This window comes from Elephas maximus, chromosome X (assembly GCF_024166365.1).
Source record: "Elephas maximus indicus isolate mEleMax1 chromosome X, mEleMax1 primary haplotype, whole genome shotgun sequence".
NCBI lineage: Eukaryota > Metazoa > Chordata > Mammalia > Proboscidea > Elephantidae > Elephas > Elephas maximus.
Window position 1 is genome coordinate 98,455,220 of NC_064846.1, and position 20,484 is coordinate 98,475,703.

The 20,484-nt window shown below is 50.4% G+C and overlaps 1 protein-coding gene across 9 annotated transcripts; it reads left to right on the plus strand.

The window, feature by feature from the left end:
* The first annotated feature begins 695 nt into the window (after positions 1–695).
* On the plus strand, positions 696–16,328 carry ZMYM3 (zinc finger MYM-type containing 3). 9 transcript variants are annotated; one of them, XM_049871841.1, is made up of 25 exons: positions 696–813; positions 2,786–3,471; positions 4,393–4,436; positions 4,790–4,862; positions 5,315–5,609; positions 5,837–6,014; positions 6,365–6,583; positions 6,879–7,029; positions 7,245–7,360; positions 7,517–7,603; positions 7,732–7,882; positions 8,124–8,296; positions 8,517–8,682; positions 9,357–9,454; positions 9,537–9,699; positions 9,983–10,098; positions 10,214–10,388; positions 10,572–10,718; positions 11,080–11,183; positions 11,497–11,665; positions 11,982–12,133; positions 12,725–12,839; positions 13,376–13,630; positions 14,623–14,740; positions 14,858–16,328. In XM_049871841.1, the coding sequence occupies exons 2-25, from the start codon at positions 2,805–2,807 to the stop codon at positions 15,048–15,050; spliced, it is 4,125 nt and encodes a 1,374-aa protein (XP_049727798.1). In that variant the 5' UTR covers positions 696–813; positions 2,786–2,804; the 3' UTR covers positions 15,051–16,328. The 9 variants fall into 9 exon arrangements, with proteins under 9 accessions (XP_049727798.1, XP_049727800.1, XP_049727804.1 ...); XM_049871843.1 differs by lacking the exon at positions 696–813 and adding an exon at positions 1,191–1,227; XM_049871847.1 differs by lacking the exon at positions 696–813 and adding an exon at positions 1,713–1,861 and having other exon boundaries at positions 9,357–9,418.
* The last annotated feature ends 4,156 nt before the right edge of the window (positions 16,329–20,484 follow it).

Genomic DNA, 20,484 nt, shown 5'->3' on the forward strand with positions numbered 1-20,484 from the left:
GTTAATGAGGACAAGCAATACAAAAGAACTAGGTAGCCCAACTGAGATGAAACAAGCTGAAAAGTAAAGGCGGGGCACAAGGACATAAAAAGAAGCAGAAGATGGGAGATGGGTACACAGAATACTGATTAAGATAAAAAGAAAGCTGGGTTTGGGAAACCTAAAAGGAAAAAACTCTTTTATCTTTGTATACAGGAGACAGCAAAGATAACCTCAAGGCCATGTGGGAAACTAGGAAGGATAAGGTTTCTGGGAAAGTAAAGGAGAAAAGGGAGGATAAAACTCCAGAGGACTATAGGGCTAGAAGAGGCTTGGCGTGAGAAGGAGGAAAGGCCCGAGGGCAAAGAGGCAGGCCAGAGTAGGCACTGGACAGAGTCTACAGGTTCCTAAACCTCTGGCCAAACTCCCTTTAGTATCTCAGCTACTAAATGCTCCCCAGCCATTAAGGGCTGGAGAAAGGAAGCTGGGAGCAGGGATCGTAAAGTACTCTAACTATAAAGACGACTGAGAAGGGAGCTTTGCACGTATTTTTAAAGCACTTAGGCCTAATGTTAGTGCCCCTCCCCCCATCCCACCTCTCTAGCCTCAACCTCAGCCACACCCACATGTTAAGGACCATCCAGGAGGGGGAGTGTGAGTGTTTGCGCGCGTGCGTGTTCGAGGTATGAGAGGCTGAGAGACAGAGACCAAGACAAAAAGAGACCAGGAGAGAGAGAGCGCGTGAGGGAGAGAAGAAAGAGACGAAGATAGAGAGAGGAAGAGGGAGAGGGGGACAGAGAGAGAGACAGAAAGGAAGGAGAGCTATCGGTCCCGGTGAGGAAAACCACTCAAGAGATAATGCAGTGAGCTCCTGCAGGAGGACTCAGGGAGAAGATCCCAGAACTTACCCTTAGATCTTTAAGGGGGTGGTGGGGTGTTTGTGCAGGGCCTGGTTTTGGGGTCATCAGGCAGTAACGGTTACTGCATAGGCGTTGTCACTGAGCCAGAATCATTTAACCCGCCCTGGGTGGCTGGAGAACAAGCTTAAGACGCCCCATAACTGTGACTCTCAGACAGGTTGGGGGCCCGAGGCTGCAGACAAGGAGAGGAGGGGCACGTGAAGGCTGGGTCCCTGCCTCCCCCCACTCTCTGCTGTCACTCATTACCCCAACAGTCGCCCAGGGGGCGGGCCCTGAGGAGGTGGGGATGGGGGGGAGGGTAATCTTAGGCGCCTGCTGCATGGCGTAGGTAGGGATTGCTGAGGGGGACGGACGCGGGGGGCGGTTGTTGAACACGAGTGGGAAGAGAAGAGCGACACGGGGAGGGGGAGGGGACCGGGAACCATTTGAATGAGAGGAGGGGATCACGGGTAGAGTGGGCTCCAGAAGGTAGGGCAGGCACGGGTGTGACGGGGGCCAGACTCTTGGGCCAGGTAAGGGAAGCAGGTGCGTAGATCTGTGTTTTTTGTGGGTTAGTGGACTCGGCCCTTCATTGGAAAGAGGGTGCCACCTTTCCTGGGGGCGGGCTTCAAAGCTCCAGAGGCTATCTTTTCCTCCTCAACTAACGGGGCCCTTAGCGGGGCTCAAGCTCCATCTCCAACGACTAAGCTCCACTCCGCAATTTCCAGGCGGCCACTGGGCTGGGAGTCTCGCGCCGGGGGCCGGCGCTGTCTCGCGAGCCCCCTCCTCGAGCCAGCCAATGGGGTTGGTTGCTGACGCCGCCCGCCCGCCTGGTGCAGAGCGCTGGGTGCTGTGAGCGGCGCTGCCATTTAAAGGGGCCGCGACCCCTGTCCTGGCTGCTAGGGAGGGAGGTGGAGAAGGAGCGCGGGGCCGTTGCTGTCTGCAGTTCTAGGCTTGTAGCCGTTACACTAACCCTGCCGCAGGTAGGGGTCCGGCCTGATCAAGCCGAACCGAACCTGCAGGCGGGATTTTGCTGTAGCCTTGACCGGGGGGGGGTCTAAGGAGAGATCGTAGCTCCAAAATGTCTTCCTGTAAATGCCTGAGGTGGGGGGTGGGCAACAGAAGGGAGGACTGGGGGAGCAATGGGAAAGGGTGGACGGGTCTGAGGAAGTGGGCGACCCCGAAAGGTAAGGGGGGAGGGGTTAGGAAGGGCAGTTTGTGGGGGCGGGGGAAGGGCTGAGGGAGGACTAGGCAACGTGGGGAGGGGGGTGGGGCTAGACAGGGTGGGTAAAGACTGGGGAACTGGAGGGCTTTAGGGGAGTGGGAAGGAGATAGAAACTGAGATCGCGGGGGCGGGAAAGGCTCCTGGTGGCGCCGGCCCTAGGAGACTCTAAGGGGGCGTTCAGCCCGAGTTGGGGGTGTGTGAAAGGTAAGGGGGGGAGGGGAACTGGGAGTTGCAGCCGGGGGTGGGGGGGCAGGCGGGAGGGTGGAACGACCGACTGCCTGGTTAGTGTGGGCACAGGGCCAGGGCGGGGAACGCCTCTCTCCACAGGGGGCGCTGTATTGGGGGGGGAGTGGTCATTTGGACTAAACCCGTTGCCTTTGCGGTCGAGTCTATTCCGACTGATAGCGACCCTATAGGACAGAGTAGAACTGCCCCATAGGGTTTCCAAGGAGCGGCTGGTGGATTCGAACTGTAGACCTTTTGGTTAGCAACCTTAAAGCTTAACCACCGCGCCACCAGGGCTCCTGTTTGTTCTAAAGCCAGTAGAAATGCTTGTCGGTTGTGTGTGGGGGCTGTTCATGTGAAATCCAAGTGGAAGATGGGGTGTGTCCCAGAGCCTATATAAGAAGGAATTCTGGCTAAGACCACCTCTTTTGCCTCCTCTTCTACCCCTAATCTACAGCCCATATCCAGCCATCCTCATGGACCCCAGTGATTTCCCCAGTCCATTTGACCCCTTGACCCTGCCAGAGAAGCCCCTGGCTGGAGACCTTCCAGTAGACATGGAATTTGGAGAAGATCTGCTGGAATCCCAGACTGCCCCAACTCGGGGATGGGCCCCCCCTGGCCCTTCTCCATCCTCGGGAGCCCTAGACCTCCTTGATACCCCTGCTGGCCTGGAAAAAGACCCTGGCGTCCTGGATGGAGCCACTGAGCTGCTGGGGCTGGGGGGACTGCTCTATAAAGCCCCCTCTCCCCCGGAGGTGGACCATGGTCCTGAGGGGACCCTTGCATGGGATGCGGGGGATCAGACCCTAGAGCCTGGACCAGGGGGCCAAACCCCTGAGGTGGTGCCACCTGACCCAGGGGCTGAGGCAAATCCCTCTTCACCTGAGGGGCTCCTAGAGCCTTTGGCTCCAGATTCTCCAATAACCCTGCAGTCCCCCCGTATTGAAGAAGAGGAGACCACCTCTATAACTACAGGGAGAAGGGGCTCCCCCGGGCAGGAGGAGGAGCTTCCTCAGGGACAACCACAGAGCCCCAATGGCCCCCCCAGCCCTTCAGTGGGAGAGACTCTGGGGGATGGAATCAACGGTTCTCAGACCAAACCTGGGGTCCCTAGCCCCCCTGCACACCCTTCCTTGCCAGGTAGGTTATTTAATCAGCTGGAAAACCAAGGCTGAGGAGAGGGTAGGGGTAAGGAGAGGTGGGCATGTATTTTGGGAAAAGTAGGGGAGGAGGAGGGTGGGGAAGGAGGACTTGGGGGTGGTGAAGAAGAGAAAGGAAAGTAGGGATGGGGGGAAGCCCAGGGGCCTTGGGGGAGAAGTAGGAATGAGGTGTCAGGGTGGGTTGGGAGGAGTGAATATGGTGGGAGAGGTTCCTTTTTTCTTACCCCAGTGAGCTTTTGGTGGCAGAATTTTTCCTTTAGGATTTGAGGAGGACACCAGGTTTCTTGGTTCTAGGATCTTTCTGGCTGTTTTATTCTAGATAGGAGCGGGGTTTCTAGGTTTGGTGAATGTTAACTTGATTCAAGAGCCATCAACAGTATAATGATTTCGGGGAAATGATAGAAATGCAGGATCCAAGATTGTGTCTGTGATGGGGAAGGGGCAGTGTGGACTTGAGAGGCTCTAGTTTCTCCCGCTCTTCCTAGTGGTATGTGCCTCTCCCACATACCACTGTGACCAAGGTCTTGGGGCTTATATAACCACCGAGGCCAGGTGAACTTACCCATACATTTATGTTTCTAGGTAATTGAATTTGTTTTTGTTGGTAAAATATATATTCTAGGTGCAAAGTGTATTTGTGTTTCCTTAACTCTCAATGCCTGGGGACTGAAAGCTGGTGGGGAGGATAGGTTTTTTTCTTATGGAGAATAGCTGCACCCCCACCCCCTTAGTACAGAGTCTGAGGTAACCCTGAAAGGGACCCCAAGAAGCAACAGGCACTCTGAGTTTTTCCTTTTAGTTCTGAGTAAGTTCTTCCCCAGGAATGGAGGCAGGGGTTGGGCCAGGTGAGGGTGGTGAGGGCAGGCTCAAGAATTTAGTCTGCCTTCTGCTTCCTTTGCAGGAGATGGCCTGACTGGGAAGGCCAGTGAGAAGCCGCCTGAGAGGGTGAGGGGGGGAGGGGAATGGAAGGAGTCTGGTTCCCCTGTAGCTCTGGGAAGGACAGACCCTTCATTTTCCCTCCCAGATGTTGTTCTGTGGAAGTGTGTGTGTGTGTGTGTGTGTGTTCTGTGGAAGTGTGTGTGTGTGTGTGTGTGTGTGTGTGTGGAGTTAGGAGGGAGGGAGCTCTTGTGTCTTCTTAAGGAGAAACTCCAGCCCCCTTTTCTTCCTTCCTCCTGGGCTAAAGGTCTCTACTCTCTTTTCCCCTCCCATCTCTATATCCCCCCAAACCCTGTACTAGTACAGCTGGCCCATTAGTCTGCCTCTGGTGTCAACTTTCCTCCCCTCCCCATGTTTCCAAGGTGCAGAAGAGAAGCGAGCGCGTTCGAAGAATAGAACCTCCAAAACCTGAGGTTGTGGATTCCACTGAGAGTAGTGAGTAGGACTTGAGAAAGTGTAATCTGGGAATTCTGGATGGGAGAAGAACAGAAAGTGGGATGCATCAGGGCATGAGTCTTCTAGCTCCTTTATTTCTGCTCCATGCAGACAGAGCATGAAGTGCCTATCTCTGCTATGGGTTGGCATGGGAACCAGGGACAGTGGGGGAAATTGAAAACGAGCAGTGAGGATGGAGAGCTTCCTGTTTCAGCTATGCCATCTCTGTTCCCAAATCTTCTCACATAGAGCCCTCCCTTCTTCTCCCTGGGATATTACAACCAAGGGAGTTAGCCACCAGTGGCTGAAGATACCAACGTAATGGGGAGAGGGGGTGTAAAGGCAAGAACAAGGGAGATCCCAGTATCATAAGTGAACTGATTAACTACTGGTCCTGGGATGGGTGGAGACCTGGTTGGGTAGCCTTTTTTCACTGCTCCCCGCTTCCTCAGTTCCAGTATCAGATGAGGATTCTGATGCCATGGTAGATGACCCCAATGATGAGGACTTTGTGCCATTCCGGCCCCGGCGCTCTCCTCGCATGTCCCTGCGCTCAAGTGTGGCACAAAGGGCTGGGCGCTCTGCAGTGGGCACCAAGATGACTTGTGCACATTGCCGGACACCACTGCAGAAGGGGCAGACTGCCTACCAGCGCAAGGGACTGCCTCAGCTCTTTTGCTCTTCGTCCTGTCTCACCACTTTCTCCAAGAAGCCATCAGGCAAAAAGACCTGTACCTTCTGCAAGAAGTACGTGAGGGTCCTAGGGTGTGGGGAGGGCAGGGATCAGGCTGGGAGTAATGGATTAAGTCAGGGGCTATGATGGAAGGAACCTAACGGAGTGGTGCTGGGAGACAGACAATTTAGGGAGTCAGAGAGTATTTGGCTCTGTGATCACTGATCCCAGAGGAGGGTCGGAAGCTGATAAAATGAGGCGGTGGTACCGGGTGAATATTCAAACCTGTTCCCACCTTCAGGGAGATCTGGAACACCAAGGATTCGGTTGTGGCACAGACTGGTTCGGGAGGCTCGTTCCATGAGTTCTGCACGTCTGTTTGTCTCTCCCTGTATGAGGCCCAGCAACAGCGTCCACTCCCCCAGTCTGGGGATCCTGCCGATGCCACTCGTTGCAGCATATGCCAGAAGACTGGAGAGGTGAGGAAGCTTGATGGGGGCTGATTTACAGAGCCTGGCCTTCCCTGACCTGCCCCTCGTATCCTGGGGCTGCAGGGGCCAGGCCCTGTGGAAAAGGGGGAGTGGGGAGGAAAGGCAGCCATCATGAGGGAGCATATTCAAGGATAGAGCTTCTCCAGGATGTATGCAGCTGGCCTTCCTTGCCTCCCAGGACCTCACCATCAAGTCGGCAGCCTGATGTGCAGGTTGGGGGGTCCCTGGGCCCATTGTCTGCTGTGAAGGTCTAGGGTGAGATGGGGATATGTCCTTGTGTTGGGGTGGGTGGTAGTGACCGATCCCTAGCTCAGGATATGTGTGTGTGTGTGTGGCAGGTCCTGCATGAGGTCAGCAATGGCAGCGTGGTGCACCGACTCTGCAGCGATTCTTGTTTCTCCAAATTTCGGGCCAACAAGGGACTAAAAACCAACTGTTGTGACCAGTGTGGGGCTTACATCTACACCAAGACCGGGAGCCCTGGCCCCGAGCTCCTCTTCCATGAGGGCCAGCAAAAGCGGTTCTGCAACACAACCTGCTTGGGGGCGTACAAGAAGGTGGGGCCGAGGGAGTAGTGAATTAGAGGGCTTTAGAAGGGGGTGCGGTTCTTGGGTGATAAATAAAGGTGCCTGATGGGTCGAGGGCTGGGAGAAATAAAAAAAAAATAAATAAAGGGGGTTTCAATTGTATCTGTTATGTTTTATTTTTTAAGCTGGCTGGTGGATACACAGGTCTTTGTTATATCATCATCTATACTTTTTTGTATGCCTGAATATTTCATGTTTAAAAAATTTAAAAAATAAAAGCGAAGGGACAAACCCAGCCTCAGCCTCTCCTTCCCCATCCTCACAGAAAAACACACGTGTGTACCCATGTGTCTGGTGCAAGACCCTGTGTAAGAACTTTGAGATGCTATCACATGTGGATCGTAATGGCAAGACCAGCTTGTTCTGTTCCCTGTGCTGTACCACTTCTTACAAAGTGAAGCAGGCAGGGCTCACTGGTAGGTGCAAAGCCCTCTTCTCTGAGACCCTTGCTGGCCTTCCTTCTACCTCCCGTACTCCCCTCTTCTGAAGTAATCCCTGCTGCCCAACCTCAGCCCCAACCACGTCTTCCGTGGATTTCCTGTTCCATCTCTGCACTGCCTTACACCTTCTGTGTACTCTCTCTCCTTTTCTCTCTTTCTCTCCCCCCTCTTTCTTTCTCACTATGCCCCAGGCCCTCCCCGACCCTGCAGCTTCTGCCGCCGCAGCCTCTCTGACCCCTGTTACTACAACAAGGTTGATCGCACAGTCTACCAGTTCTGCAGCCCCAGCTGCTGGACCAAGTTCCAGGTACTCGAGACCCTGGACCAGGGATAAAGGGTGTGGCAACAGAGAGAGGGTAGGAGAATTGGGGTAGGTAGGCCTGGGCAGAGCAAAGAACAAGCCGGACTCCCCCTCCCCACACACACATCTTGCCCCTCCCTTACTTGTCTTCCTTCCCTCCAGCGCACAAGCCCTGAGGGGGGCATTCACCTGAGCTGCCACTACTGCCACAGCCTCTTCAGTGGCAAGCCTGAGGTTTTGGACTGGCAGGTAAGACCCCTACCCCACCCACATCTTGCCACACAACCAGACATCTTTCTGAAGGGGTCCTTTTATTTGACTCCTGCCAGGTCCAAATGTCACAGCTCTGTCCTTCCTGCCCTGTGCCCCTACCCCAGGACCAGGTGTTCCAATTCTGCTGCCGTGATTGCTGTGAGGACTTTAAGCGGCTTCGGGGTGTGGTGTCCCAGTGTGAGCACTGCCGGCAGGAGAAACTCCTGCATGAGAAACTCCGATTCAGTGGGGTGGAAAAGAGCTTCTGCAGCGAAGGTAAGGACATGGGAATGGCAGAAGGCCCTGCACCTCATAGCTGTGGAGAAGGGAGGAAGGCTTTGGAGTGCTGTCTGTGGGGCAGGGTTTTCTGCTCAGCATGCTCTACCCCTGTCCGTCTAAGGCTTTGGGCAGAGGCAGTGTTTAGGTCTTTAGAGAGGTTTCAGGTGCAGCACCTTTAAAATGTTGGGTCTCAAACCCTCGGGTGTCTCTAGACCCTTTCCTGTGTCCCTCTTTCCAGGCTGTGTGCTGCTGTACAAACAGGACTTCACTAAGAAGCTGGGCTTGTGCTGCATCACTTGTACCTACTGCTCCCAGACCTGCCAGCGTGGAGTCACTGAGCAACTGGATGGCAGCACCTGGGACTTTTGCAGTGAGGACTGTAAGAGCAAGTACCTGTTGTGGTATTGCAAGGTAAGGAGTACCAGCAGGTTAGAAAGGAGGGAAAGGGGGCAGTAGGGAACATGGACTGTTGTACTGTCCAATTAGGGTATGGACAGATCTCTAGAGTGAGGTGAGGAGGGGGGGCGTCTAGCTGGCTCAATCTCTAGAGGGAGGAGCCTGGCTTAGGCCAGGGGAAAGGGCCCGGCATATTTTAGGAAGGTGGATCTAATCTTCCTGTTGATACCCTCAGGCTGCCCGGTGCCATGCCTGTAAACGCCAGGGGAAGCTGCTGGAGACCATCCACTGGCGTGGGCAGATCCGTCATTTCTGCAACCAGCAGTGTCTGCTGCGCTTCTACAGCCAGCAGAACCAACCCAACTTGGATACCCAGAGTGGGCCTGAGAGCCTCCTGAACAGTGAGTCCAGGGCAGAGGGCACACTCTGTTAGACCTGGGCTAGAATCTTCTAATCCTAGGCCCAACACCTTTCTCCTTCCTCTATTGCTTTCACCTCATCCCTAGCCAGACCTCCTGATACTATGTTCTCATTTAGCTTGTGAAGCCTGTAAGTAGTAGAGAAGGTCTTGTTTTGAAATTCTTAAGAGTTAGATTCTTCTGGTTTTCAATAGAGGATATATTTTTAGGGAACAGTTGGCTTGCCCAGGTAGGATGGGGCATGGGGTGGGGCTGTGGTAACCATGATTCTAGTTTTCAGAGAGAAGGAAGTATCATCATAAGCTGTACTTTTAGTGAGATTGAGGAATGTTGTTGGTTCTTGACCATTACCCCTGCTCCTCTGGAACTCTAGGAGTACCAAACTCTTGAGGGGTATCTGAATGGAAGGCCTCAAAGTGTGGGTTATTGGAAAAAATGCAATATTTTGTATTCTTCTTGGCATCCAGGAACAAAGAATCTTCTTGGCCACTATTGCTGGGGCTTAGAGAAGACTAGGCCTGGGGTGATGAGGAAGGGAAATCCTAGACTTCCATTTATATCGGGTGTATCTCTTAATGAAGCTCTCCTGGAACAGGGTTGATGAAAATGCAGAGCTAGTTCCTCAGATGTGAACATTCATTTGTTTGGATCTGCAGGTCAGTCTCCTGAGTCGAAGCCCCAGACACCCTCTCAAACCAAAGTGGAGAACAGCAACACAGTGAGGACGTCAGAGGAAAATGGGAATTTGGGCAAGGTCGTGGCAAAAGCCAAGGGTGAGGATAATCTCAGAGGAGGGTAAGGTAGTTGGCAGCACTGACAGTCCTTTATTTCTGCAGATCCCAGCTAAGACTCGATCAGCTCCAACTGCTCCCCCTCCACCTCCACCCCCACCGCCCCCAGCAACACCCCGCAAAAACAAAGCTGCCATGTGTAAGCCACTGATGCAGAATCGGGGGGTCTCCTGCAAGGTGGAGATGAAATCCAAAGGGAGTCAGACAGGTGAGCTAGGGGACCTAGACACCACAGGCTGTATTTTGTAGTCCTAGGCCTCCATCCCTGTACCTGGGAGCTAGATAGGGGGATTTTTTTAGTTGGCTGAAATGAAGTATGATGTATGTGGTTGTCCTAGAATCCCAGAGTTGTCTCTCAACCTTTGGTTCGAGGGCAGTTTTTGACACTGGGCATGTGGTAGAGCTTTTGGGAGTGGCCAGCAAACATCATCACGTCCTGGGTAGGGTGGCTTCAATCTAGCAGAAGCTCTGAGGAGAGCCTTTCTTGTCAGCAGAAGAGTGGAAGCCACAGGTGATCGTGTTGCCCATCCCAGTGCCCATCTTTGTGCCAGTGCCTATGCATCTGTACTGCCAGAAAGTCCCAGTGCCTTTCTCAATGCCTATCCCGGTAAGTTTCCCCGCCCTTCCAGAATTGAGACCCACCACTTCCCTCTACTCTCGTTAGCTGTCTCTCTCATCTCCTGGTATGGTCCTTGGCATTTAGTTGGGATTTGTGCCTCCAGGTCCCTGTGCCCATGTTCCTGCCCACTACTTTGGAAAGCACAGACAAGATTGTGGAGACAATTGAGGAGCTGAAGGTGAAGATCCCTTCCAACCCTTTGGAGGCCGACATCCTGGCTATGGCAGAAATGATTGCAGAGGCTGAGGAGTTAGACAAGGCCTCATCTGACCTTTGTGGTATGCCATGGACAGCGGCGTTGAGGGAGACAGGGTGATACCAGTCTGCCTCTGCCTAAGGGGGTGGAGAATGGTGATCTTGGTACCTAGCAGAATGGGGAAGTATTTGGGATCAACCCCTGGAAATCTGTGAGGGTGCTGGGAAGTAGCTGCAATGACTGTGCCAGTTTCTCTGACTCCCAGACCTTGTGAGCAACCAGAGTGCAGAGGGACTTCTAGAAGACTGTGACCTGTTTGGGCCAGCTCGAGATGATGTTTTGGCCATGGCTGTCAAGATGGCCAATGTCTTAGATGAGCCTGGGCAAGACTTGGAGGCAGACTTTCCCAAAAGTGAGTAAGATTCAAGGCCTGCTCACTGAGTACCAGTAGCATTCATGCCATCAGAAAGGGAGTATTCCTTGTGACCCTGAGCATGATCCTGAGCAGTGTTCCTTGTGACCCTGAGACAGAAGGTTCCCATAGGGAGTAGTGCCAGAGATACCAGGACAGGTCTACTGTTTTAAACTTCTGATTCTTGATTTTGTGCCTCTGAGCATGTTTTTGATGTAGCTTTCTGGTTCCTCTTGAATAAAATGAAGCTGTCTGAGAGGCTCATCTTGAGTCAAGTGGGCAAGTAGCAGGGGTGCGGAGGGAGGAGTACAGGGTTAATATATTAAGCATTGAATTTTTTTTTTTGTTTCTCTTCTGTTAGATCCTTTGGACATTAACCCCAGTGTGGACTTCCTCTTTGACTGTGGTCTGGTGGGGCCTGAGGACGTGTCTACTGAACAAGACCTACCCCGAACCGTGAGGAAGGTGAGGGCTGGGGCTGCTGTATCCACAAAAGAAGGATGGAGGCCCAAAGGGGAGGGAGTGCTGTCTTAGCCAAGCCAGCAACCTCAGTTTGACCTTCCCTAACCACCTTTTTCCACCACCATGAGTACTGAGATATAGCCAAACTTTGCCCTCTCTCCAATTCACAACGTCCTCAAAGCTATTCCTGGGGCTCTGTGCTGTAGAAGTGTGCAGTGTTTTTCTAGCAGTCCCCTGGTGCTACATACTGCCTTGACTAGTTTCCATGGTGCCTCTGGTCTTACCCCCATGCCCCACTTCTTTCCTTTCTCCCCAGGGTCAAAAGCGGCTGGTGCTCTCAGAAAGCTGTTCCCGGGACTCTATGAGCAGCCAGCCTAGCTGTACTGGACTCAACTATTCATACGGTGTCAATGCTTGGAAGTGCTGGGTGCAGTCAAAATATGCCAATGGAGAAACCAGCAAGGGTGATGAGCTGCGCTTTGGCCGTAAGTGCCCAGGAGAGGAAGGCAGGGAGAGGGAGGAGGAGGAGGAAGGGGAAGGAGGGAGGGGCTGGAGCTGTGATTCAGCTGAAGATGCCTAGGAGTGATAAGGGTGAGATCACTTAAAGGATGCCCCGTGAAGATGGGGAGGAGTTGTAGAATGAAGGGTATGCTATCTGGTGTTTCAAAAGGCTGAGGGCTCTTTTTGTAATTGATGGGTTTGTTCAGGGAATGAAGATGAAGGGGTTAATGGTGGAGCTGAGAGAAAATCTCCCTGTGGAGTTCTCTTAATCTCATCCACCTCCACTACATATCACTGCAGCCAAACCCATGCGTATCAAAGAGGATATTCTGGCCTGCTCAGCTGCTGAGCTCAACTATGGCCTGGCCCAGTTTGTGAGAGAAATCACCCGACCCAACGGCGAACGATATGAACCTGACAGTATCTACTATCTGTGTCTTGGCATCCAGCAGGTACCTCTTGTACACCGCCTCACTTGTCCCTCACAGCAGGCAGGGTCCCACCAGAAATGATTTCTGTCCCACACCCTGTTCCTCACCTTGTCTCCTACCCTAAGCAGGCAGCTTGCCTTTAATCTCCTACCCCAAATAGGACAAGAGATGGCAATACTCTTCTAAAATCAAAGCTGCATTTCAGGACTAGTGGCCAAGGAGCAGTTTTCATTGCTATCTGGGTCCCCTTTTTAATCCCTAAACCCACTTTAAGAGGGGAGGCATGGGCAGAGTTGGGCTTCTTAAGTGGTGGGGTAATGTTTAGTTCCCACTGGGAGAAATAAGCCATGTACCAGCTGACAAGGGGGCCTGAGCTTCTGAGGAACCAGTTGTGACACATCTACAAGCCTCCTTCTCTTACAGCAAAGCCTTGCTACCTGAGAGTTGTAGGTATACCTGGGGAAAAGCACTCAGGGTCACCTAATCAGGAAACTGTTTCTCATAGTCTCCTAACTATCAAGGACACCATTCTTGGGGCCTTTGGCATCATTGCCTTTCCTCTAGGATCTCGAATCTAGCTTTATGTACATCTCTCTTTTTTTCTTTCTCCAGTACTTGCTGGAAAATAACCGAATGGTGAACATTTTCACGGACCTTTACTACCTGACTTTTGTTCAAGAACTCAACAAGTCTCTAAGTACCTGGCAACCCACACTCCTCCCCAACAGTAAGGAATAGGGACTTAGCAACCCCTACATTCTTATCTCTATTCTTACGATACACCACTTCAAAAGACCTGTACTGTTTGGTGTGCCACTCTTCACAAAGGGTCCAAGGGTAGAGGCATGTAGCTGGATGCCTCAGGATTTAGCGCTAGAGGAGCAGGAGCCCCTATCTTTGAACATGAAGAGGGGATCAAAACTTAGGCCTGAAGAGCTGTTTCTGGGACTGAAAAAGATGGCCTGGGGCTGGGTGGTAAAGTAAAGAAAGAAAGCAAGAAGTTGTGGGACTCCTCAAGGTTTACATCTACCTACCTGTGATGAGAGGGAAGCTCCAAATGCAGTTGGAAACCGTAAGGAAAAATCCAGTCCTTGTATATAGTCAACTGTAGCAGGGTGTCAGGGTTTTCTGTACAGTGGTCACTCACTGAGTGAGTAATGTGTAGTAGATGCTTGTGAGGAGAAACATCTGGGATGAGAAGTGGTTGGGCTTGTGTAGTAAGTAGATCACTCCTGACTGGTCCCTTCTCTTTCACCCTTGCAGATACAGTGTTCTCCCGAGTGGAGGAAGAGCACCTCTGGGAGTGTAAGCAGCTGGGGGTCTACTCACCCTTTGTCCTTCTCAATACCCTCATGTTCTTCAACACTAAGTTCTTCGGGCTGCAGACAGCTGAGGAACATATGCAGCTCTCTTTCACCAATGTGGTGCGGCAGTCCCGCAAGTGTACCACCCCTCGGGGCACCACCAAGGTGGTGAGCATCCGCTACTACGCTCCAGTCCGCCAGAGGAAAGGGCGAGGTAGGAGACTGCCCTCCTCGCCTTTACTTTTTTACCCTTCTCTGCTTTTACCTTCTGTGCGCCACCATAACTGCCTGGTTGGCCTTCTCCATTGCCACTACTTTCCCTATCCTTCCATTTCTGCATTTGCAGAAAAGCTGAAAAACTCCAGTCCTTCAATCTGATGGGCAGCAGCTGTTGCATAAACAGGAGGTCACTCGGCTGCCTGTTTTCCTTCTTTTTTCATTTCAAGGCAATTTACTTGCTTGCCTACTTGTTTTTTTAGGTGGTGGTCAGGTAGGAAGCTGTTGGGTATGTTTGCCTGTGGGGGAGAGTTGACAGAGTGGATGACAGGCTTTCTGTATTTCTTTGCTATTAGGAAACCCTGGTGGCATACTGGCTAAGTGCTATGGCTGTTAACCAAGAGGTTGGTGGTTGGAATCTGCCAGGCGCTCCTTGGAAATTCTACAGTGCAGTTCTACTCTGTCCTATAGGGTCGCTATGAGTTGGAATCGACCCGACGGCAGTGGGTTTTGTTTATTAGGCATAACAGGAAGTGCAGCTTGCTTTCTGTTCTTTCTGGCCCAGGAATCCTTGTCCTATCTGTGTGCAGCTCCCAAGGTCCCTTCTATGTACCTGAGCCTCTACCTCGACTGAGGTACAGAGGGCTGGGACCAATACTGTGTCTTTATCCCAGAAAGCAAGCCCAGCCTTGCCATAGGGTCTGTTTTTGTCAGCTGGTCTAAGTTCTGTGATCAGCTCTTCAGGAAATCAACTTGAGGAAAATTATAGACATATTGGCAGCCAGAACCAGGGAGGGTTGTAGAGCAACACAGCTACAAGATGTTTGGTTGGTGTGGAGGAGAGACAACTGACTCATCTTCTGCTTTAATTTCTTTATGAGACTGTGTTTTATGTCCCGAGGCCCTCTCCCTGTGTCCTGGATTGAGCTCTTGGAGGTGACTCCTCGAGACTCTGCTCTTCTGAGTCTGAGTCACTTGCCTCCTCTACAGACACTGGTCCCGGGAAACGGAAGAGAGAAGATGAAGCCCCCGTCTTAGAGCAGCGTGAGAACCGTATGAATCCCCTTCGCTGCCCTGTCAAGTTCTATGAATTTTATCTCTCAAAATGGTGAGTTGGTGGGTTTGCAGGAATGTCATTAGCAGGGGACCCAAAGGATCTACTTTGCCTTGATACTCATCTTCTGTACTACCACCCCCAACCCCACCCCCACCTCCACCATTGCAGTCCTGAAAGCCTCCGGACTCGCAACGATGTGTTCTACCTGCAACCTGAGCGGTCCTGCATCGCCGAGTCACCTCTCTGGTATTCTGTGATCCCCATGGACCGAAGCATGTTGGAGAGCATGCTTAATCGCATTCTGGCTGTGCGTGAGATTTATGAGGAGTTGAGTCGTCCTGGGGAGGAAGACCTGGACTGAGCCCATGTGCCATCCATATCCATCTTTCATACCAATGTTTGTCCTGTGGCTACATCCCTCAAGATGACTGGCCCAGGAGCCAATGCTACTCATTCTGAAGGGCCCTGACTACTCCTTTCTACTCACCTGTTCCCTGCCTTTCCTAGGAGCCCCTGGCTTTTACCTTCTTCCATACCACTGGACAACCTTGGGGCCTCAGTCTTCTGTACTCAGGGGCTGGTTTCCCAGTGATGGGCAAAAAACCAGCTCACTTAATTTTCTTTATGTTCAGAGTAAACCCCTCCTCCTGAGGCCAGACCCTGGGTAGAGTATTAATAGCTCTGGTGATCCTGTTGGCTTTGGGTTTCCTAACCCATCCCATGTAGGTCAAGCCCCTTGTTCCTAGGTTTGGCCCAGGGAAGAACCCAGCTGCCTTCTTTGTCCTGTGCCCACTTCCTTCCCTACTCTTCCCAAGTATCATGCTAAAAGGTCTTGTATGAAAGGTATGAAAGAAACTATGAAAGTAATGAGGGGACCATTTACCTAAAGCACAGGGCTTAGACACTTTTCTCTTCCCATGAGATACTTGGTCATGGGAACCCTCTCACCACCTTGTATCCCACCCCCTGCAAGCACCAACCCTTGGTGCTGCAATTTGAAAAACTTCCAAATGCATTTTTTTCCCCTCAAAGGCAGAAGATGACTCTAAGTATAGGCAGCAGACTCCTGGCCCCCTCAGTTTATGTATTTGTTTCTCTCGGCCATCTTAGGTTGGCATGAGCCATGGTGTCAACATGCTTAGCTCCCCTCTGTAACTGCCTCCCTTTAATTCAATGGACAGAGCTCCTAAGGCAAAAAAAAAACTACTTTCTGACTTGGGTTGGGGCTGGGTTCCCCACTCTTGTTCTTTCCCATCATAAGAGCCAGGCCAAGCCTGTGGGTGCCCTGGGTAATGCAAGATGGGATCTGTGGTCAAAGGTGAGGAGTTGTGGGCATGGGTCCTACCCTCATTGCCTACATCTTCCCTTTCCCATCTTGCCTTTGTAGTCCTAGAAAATGATTAGTGTCTGGTAAAGGGGGTACCCAGTTCTTTCCCTATTGGCTTTGCTGTTCCCCAGCCTTCTTTTTGTGTTTTTATAACTGTCATCAGTTTAGCCACTGTTTAAATTGTATATATTGTTCTGAGGCACCTGGCCTGTCCCTTCAGTGAGCCATGTCTGCCCTTGTGTTGTAGTGAAAAGCTGTCGTCAGGACTAATCTTCTGTCTCTGGAATTGTTCGTTTCAAATAAAGAGTTAAAATTGTCTTTTACTTTCTCTGAGGGAGGGAGAGGGGTATTGGGAGGGGTGAAGGATATAGAGGAGTAATGCTGGATAACTTCAAATTTCAAGGTGTAAAAGAGGGAAGTGTACCACCCCAGTTTGAGGATCATTTTTGCTCACATGAAACACCTCTCTGAATGACTCTGGTAGGAATATAGTCCTTTTTATGATAATTTTCTAAGCACTTAAGAAAAAAGGTATTCAACAGCCATCTATTGAGGACCTAATATGTTTAAAACCCTGAATTACATGCCTTAGAAAAGACTAAAATTGATTAGACCAGGACCCTATCCCCAGCAGGCTACGGGAGAGACAGACATAAATATCTAGCGCTATGTTTTTTTTTATGGGACAGCAGAGATACAAGCAGTTTCAAGTATATGTGGAAGTTGAGTGAGGGTTCACTGAGGAAGGTGGCATTTAACCTGGGCCTCAGAGAGTAACAGAGGCCAGCACAAACAAAGGCATAGGGGCAAGAAAGTGCAAAGCTGAGATTTTCCAACCAGGGAGTGACAGGATTAGATCTGTTACTTTAGGGTAAAGATTCCTGGAACAATATAGAAGATAGGGGGCAGGGGCAGATCTGAAGGCTGGGAGACCAGTGGAAGGAGCGTGGCTAAAATTCCATGTGCCACAATGGGAATGTGGGGATAGGGATGGATTCAAAATAAAATTTAAGACATTTTGAAGGTCAATTTACAGGATTTGATGAATGACTGGGAATGGGGGTTTCAGGAGAGAGAAAAATTAAGAATGACTCCTAGGTTTCTAGCTTTGATGATTGGGAGCGTGATGGTGTCTTTAACCAAGATGAGAAACACAAAGGTAGAATTTTTTTGTTCTGTTGTTTGTTGGACCAGGGGTGGGTGGGAGGTCGATAATAAGTTCAAATTTTGATCATGTTAGGTTTATGATTTCATTGAGATACCCATGTAGTGGGCCATGCAACATGGTATAGTAGAAAGAACACCGAAACCCGAGTTTCCTATAATAGCTCTGCCACTAAAACTTGGGCAGGCCTACCTTTTTGATCCCTCACCTAAAAAGTGGGTTCTTACTCTGCCCTGCTTTTCTCACAGAATTGTCGGGCAGGTCAGATGAGAAAATGGGTATGAAAGAGCAATATTGATGCTAGGCATTACCATATATACTGTTGTTATTAGTTGCCGTCAAGTTGATTTCAACTCATGGTGACCCCATGTGTGCAGGTAGAACTGCTCCATAGTTTTCTAGGCTGTGACCTTTCAGAAGCAGACTGACAGGCCTGTCTTCCGAGGCACCTCTGGGTGGGTTCGAATGACCAGCCTTTCAGCTAGTAGTCGAGGATTTAACTGGTTGTGCCACCCAGGGACCCCATATATACTAGGCAGTTGGAAATTTGAGTCTGAGGCTTGGAAGAGAGAAGAGGTGTACATTTAGACATCATCTGCAAAGGACTCGTAGCTGAAGCTCTGGAAATGCATAAGATTATTCCAAGGAAAAATAGAATGAAGAAAAAACAAAGGAAAAAAAAAACTGGCATCTTGGAGAATATCTCATTAACCAAAGAAAGGAATCAGAGAGGAGGAGGAGACCCAAATCTGCCAGATGCCAAAGGCATAACCACTTGATAAAAAGCTGTTCTCATAGCCCCAGCCAAAATGAAGTCTATTAAATTTGCCTCTACGGAAAGACACTAAATAAACAATAGATAAGTAGTAACTTTGGTGAAAGATAAGACAGTACACAATACTGGGGAAGCCAGCACAACTTGGCCAAGGCAAGGTCGCAGAAGCTCCACAGACACATCCAAACTCCCTAAGGGACCAAATTACTGGGCTGAGGGCTGGGGACCATGGTCTGAGGGGAACACCTAGCTCAATTGACATAACAGTTTATAAAGAAAATGTTCTATGTCCTACTTGGGTGAGTAGTGTCTGGGATTTTAAAAGCTGGTGAGCAGCCATCTAAGATACTCCACTGGTTTCACCCCATCTGGAGCCAGGGAGAGTGAAGAAAACCAAAGATAGAAGGGAAAGATTAGTCCAAAGGACTAACGGACCACAACTACCACAGCCTCCACCAGACTGAGTCCAGCACAACTAGATGGTGCCCAGCTACCACCACTGACTGCTCTGACAGGGATCACAATAGAGGGTCCCAGACAGAGCTGGAGGAAAGTGTAGAACAAAATTGTAACTCACACACACACACACACACACACACACACACACACACACACACACACACAAAAAGACCAGGCTTACTGGTCTGACAGAGACTGGAGAAACTTGAAGTGTGTGGCCCCCAGACATCTGTTTAACTCAGTACTGAAGTCACTTCTGAGGTTCACCGTGCAGCCAAAGATTAGACAGGCCCATAAAACAAGACTAAATGGGCACACCAGCCCAGGGACAAGGACAAGAAGGCAGGAGGGGACAGGAGAGCTGGTAACAGGGAACCAAGTTCAAGAAAGGGAGACTGTTGACATGTTGTGGGGTTGGGCAACCAATGTCACAAAGCAATATATGTATTAATTGTTTAACGAGAAACTGATTTGCTCTGTAAACCTTCCATCTAAAGTACATTAAAAAAAAAAACAGTAAAAAAAATTTTTGCCTCTACTTCTCCCATCCTCAACAAGGTCCAAAGCCATCTGGCTTTCTTACCTCCTTCCCCTATTGGAACAGGGAAGGAACTGATGTCATTTATTCAGCTAGATTTCTATTCTGTGTCTAGCTTTATGCTAGTTACTAAGGGTAAAAAAATGAGTACTTAGGATCTGCTCTTGAGAAGTCCCTAGTCTGATAGGGAAGACCAGGGCTAAGACCAACATAAGGTAGGCGAGGTGCCTAGGGCACAAACTGAAGAAGGCACTCACTCTTGGGATCATGCAAGTGCCAATCCTGTACTTGCACGATCTTTAAATTTTGCACCTTAGGTGCCTCAGTTGCCTCACCCTTGTACTGACCCTGGGGAAGACTCACATGTCAATAAAATAACCAGAATAGAATGTAATTGCTTCTCATTTTCCCCCAGGAAGTCAAGAAAGGCCACAGAAGCAACATGAAAGCTGGGTCTTTCATGAAGATTGGGCAATAGTTTGTCAGACCAAGTAGAGGTGCGGGGATCAATGTGTACAAAGGCATGGAGGCATAACAGAACATGGTGTGTCTTCAGGAAAGGGAGGGTGGTTGGGCTAGAGAGAAGGTGGAGAGGGCCTAGTGAAAGAGTTAGGAGTGGTAAAAGGTGTTGCTGGAAAGGTAAACAGAGATCAAGGTGTGACAGGCATTGAATGCCATGCCCTGCTCTGCCCTGCCATCCCTTGCCAGGGTGACCAACATATCTTAGTTTGCCCAGGACTCTCTCTCCCAGTTTTAGCACTGAATGTCCCGCATCCTGGGAAATCCCTCAGTCCTGGCAAACTGGGATATTGGTCCCCCTAGCCCTGTCATACGTTATCCTAGAAGCAGTAGAAAGCCATCAAAGAATTTTCACAGGGAACTGGCAGGATATGTTTCATGTTTTAAGATGACTTTAGTATGTCTGGGTGATGTGGAGGACTACGTGCTAGAGAAACCTGAGGGAGGCAGTATGGTGAAGAAACGGTTTGTGTGTGTCACCTTTTGGCAGATGTGAGTTCCAGTCCCCCAACCAGCTCCTTCTTTCCTATCTGTGCAGCCTGGGAAAGTTACTTAACCTCTCTAGGCCTCAGCTTCCTCATCTGTAAAATGGGGACAATAATGGTGCTTACCTGAAAAGAATGGTGAGGATTAAAACCCTTTCAAGAACCAGTTATTTTCTGCTTTGAATTTTTTGGTGATACCATGTGTTTTCATTAATGGAAGCATGCTGAATCATTGAGTATTGTTGAATTTTTGGTAGGTAGTATGGATTTTTTTTCTTGCCCCCTCCCACAAGCCTACCCTTAGAGTCTGGAGAGACATATATTGTCCCACTAATTCTACCCCCAGAGCTCCCCACCCCCTGAGTCCACTGGGACATATGCATCCCAAAAATTTTTTTTCAAAATTTCTATTTTTCCTACAAAAAATGCACATGCCTCATACAACACCCTGTAAAAACAGTAATTTGCAGCATATGCCCATTTTTTCAGTTTCAAACAGTCATAAAGGCCCCTTGCCTTGTGGCAGC

What these genes read in the sequence shown, in the direction of transcription:
- ZMYM3 (XM_049871841.1), top strand. Translation starts at nt 2,805, where the DNA reads ATGGACCCCAGTGATTTCCCCAGTCCATTTGACCCCTTGACCCTGCCA. An exon ending in TGTGGATTCCACTGAGAGTA is followed by an intron (nt 4,863 to 5,314) that starts GTGAGTAGGACT and finishes CCGCTTCCTCAG; the next exon opens with TTCCAGTATCAGATGAGGAT. An exon ending in TATGCCAGAAGACTGGAGAG is followed by an intron (nt 6,015 to 6,364) that starts GTGAGGAAGCTT and finishes TGTGTGTGGCAG; the next exon opens with GTCCTGCATGAGGTCAGCAA.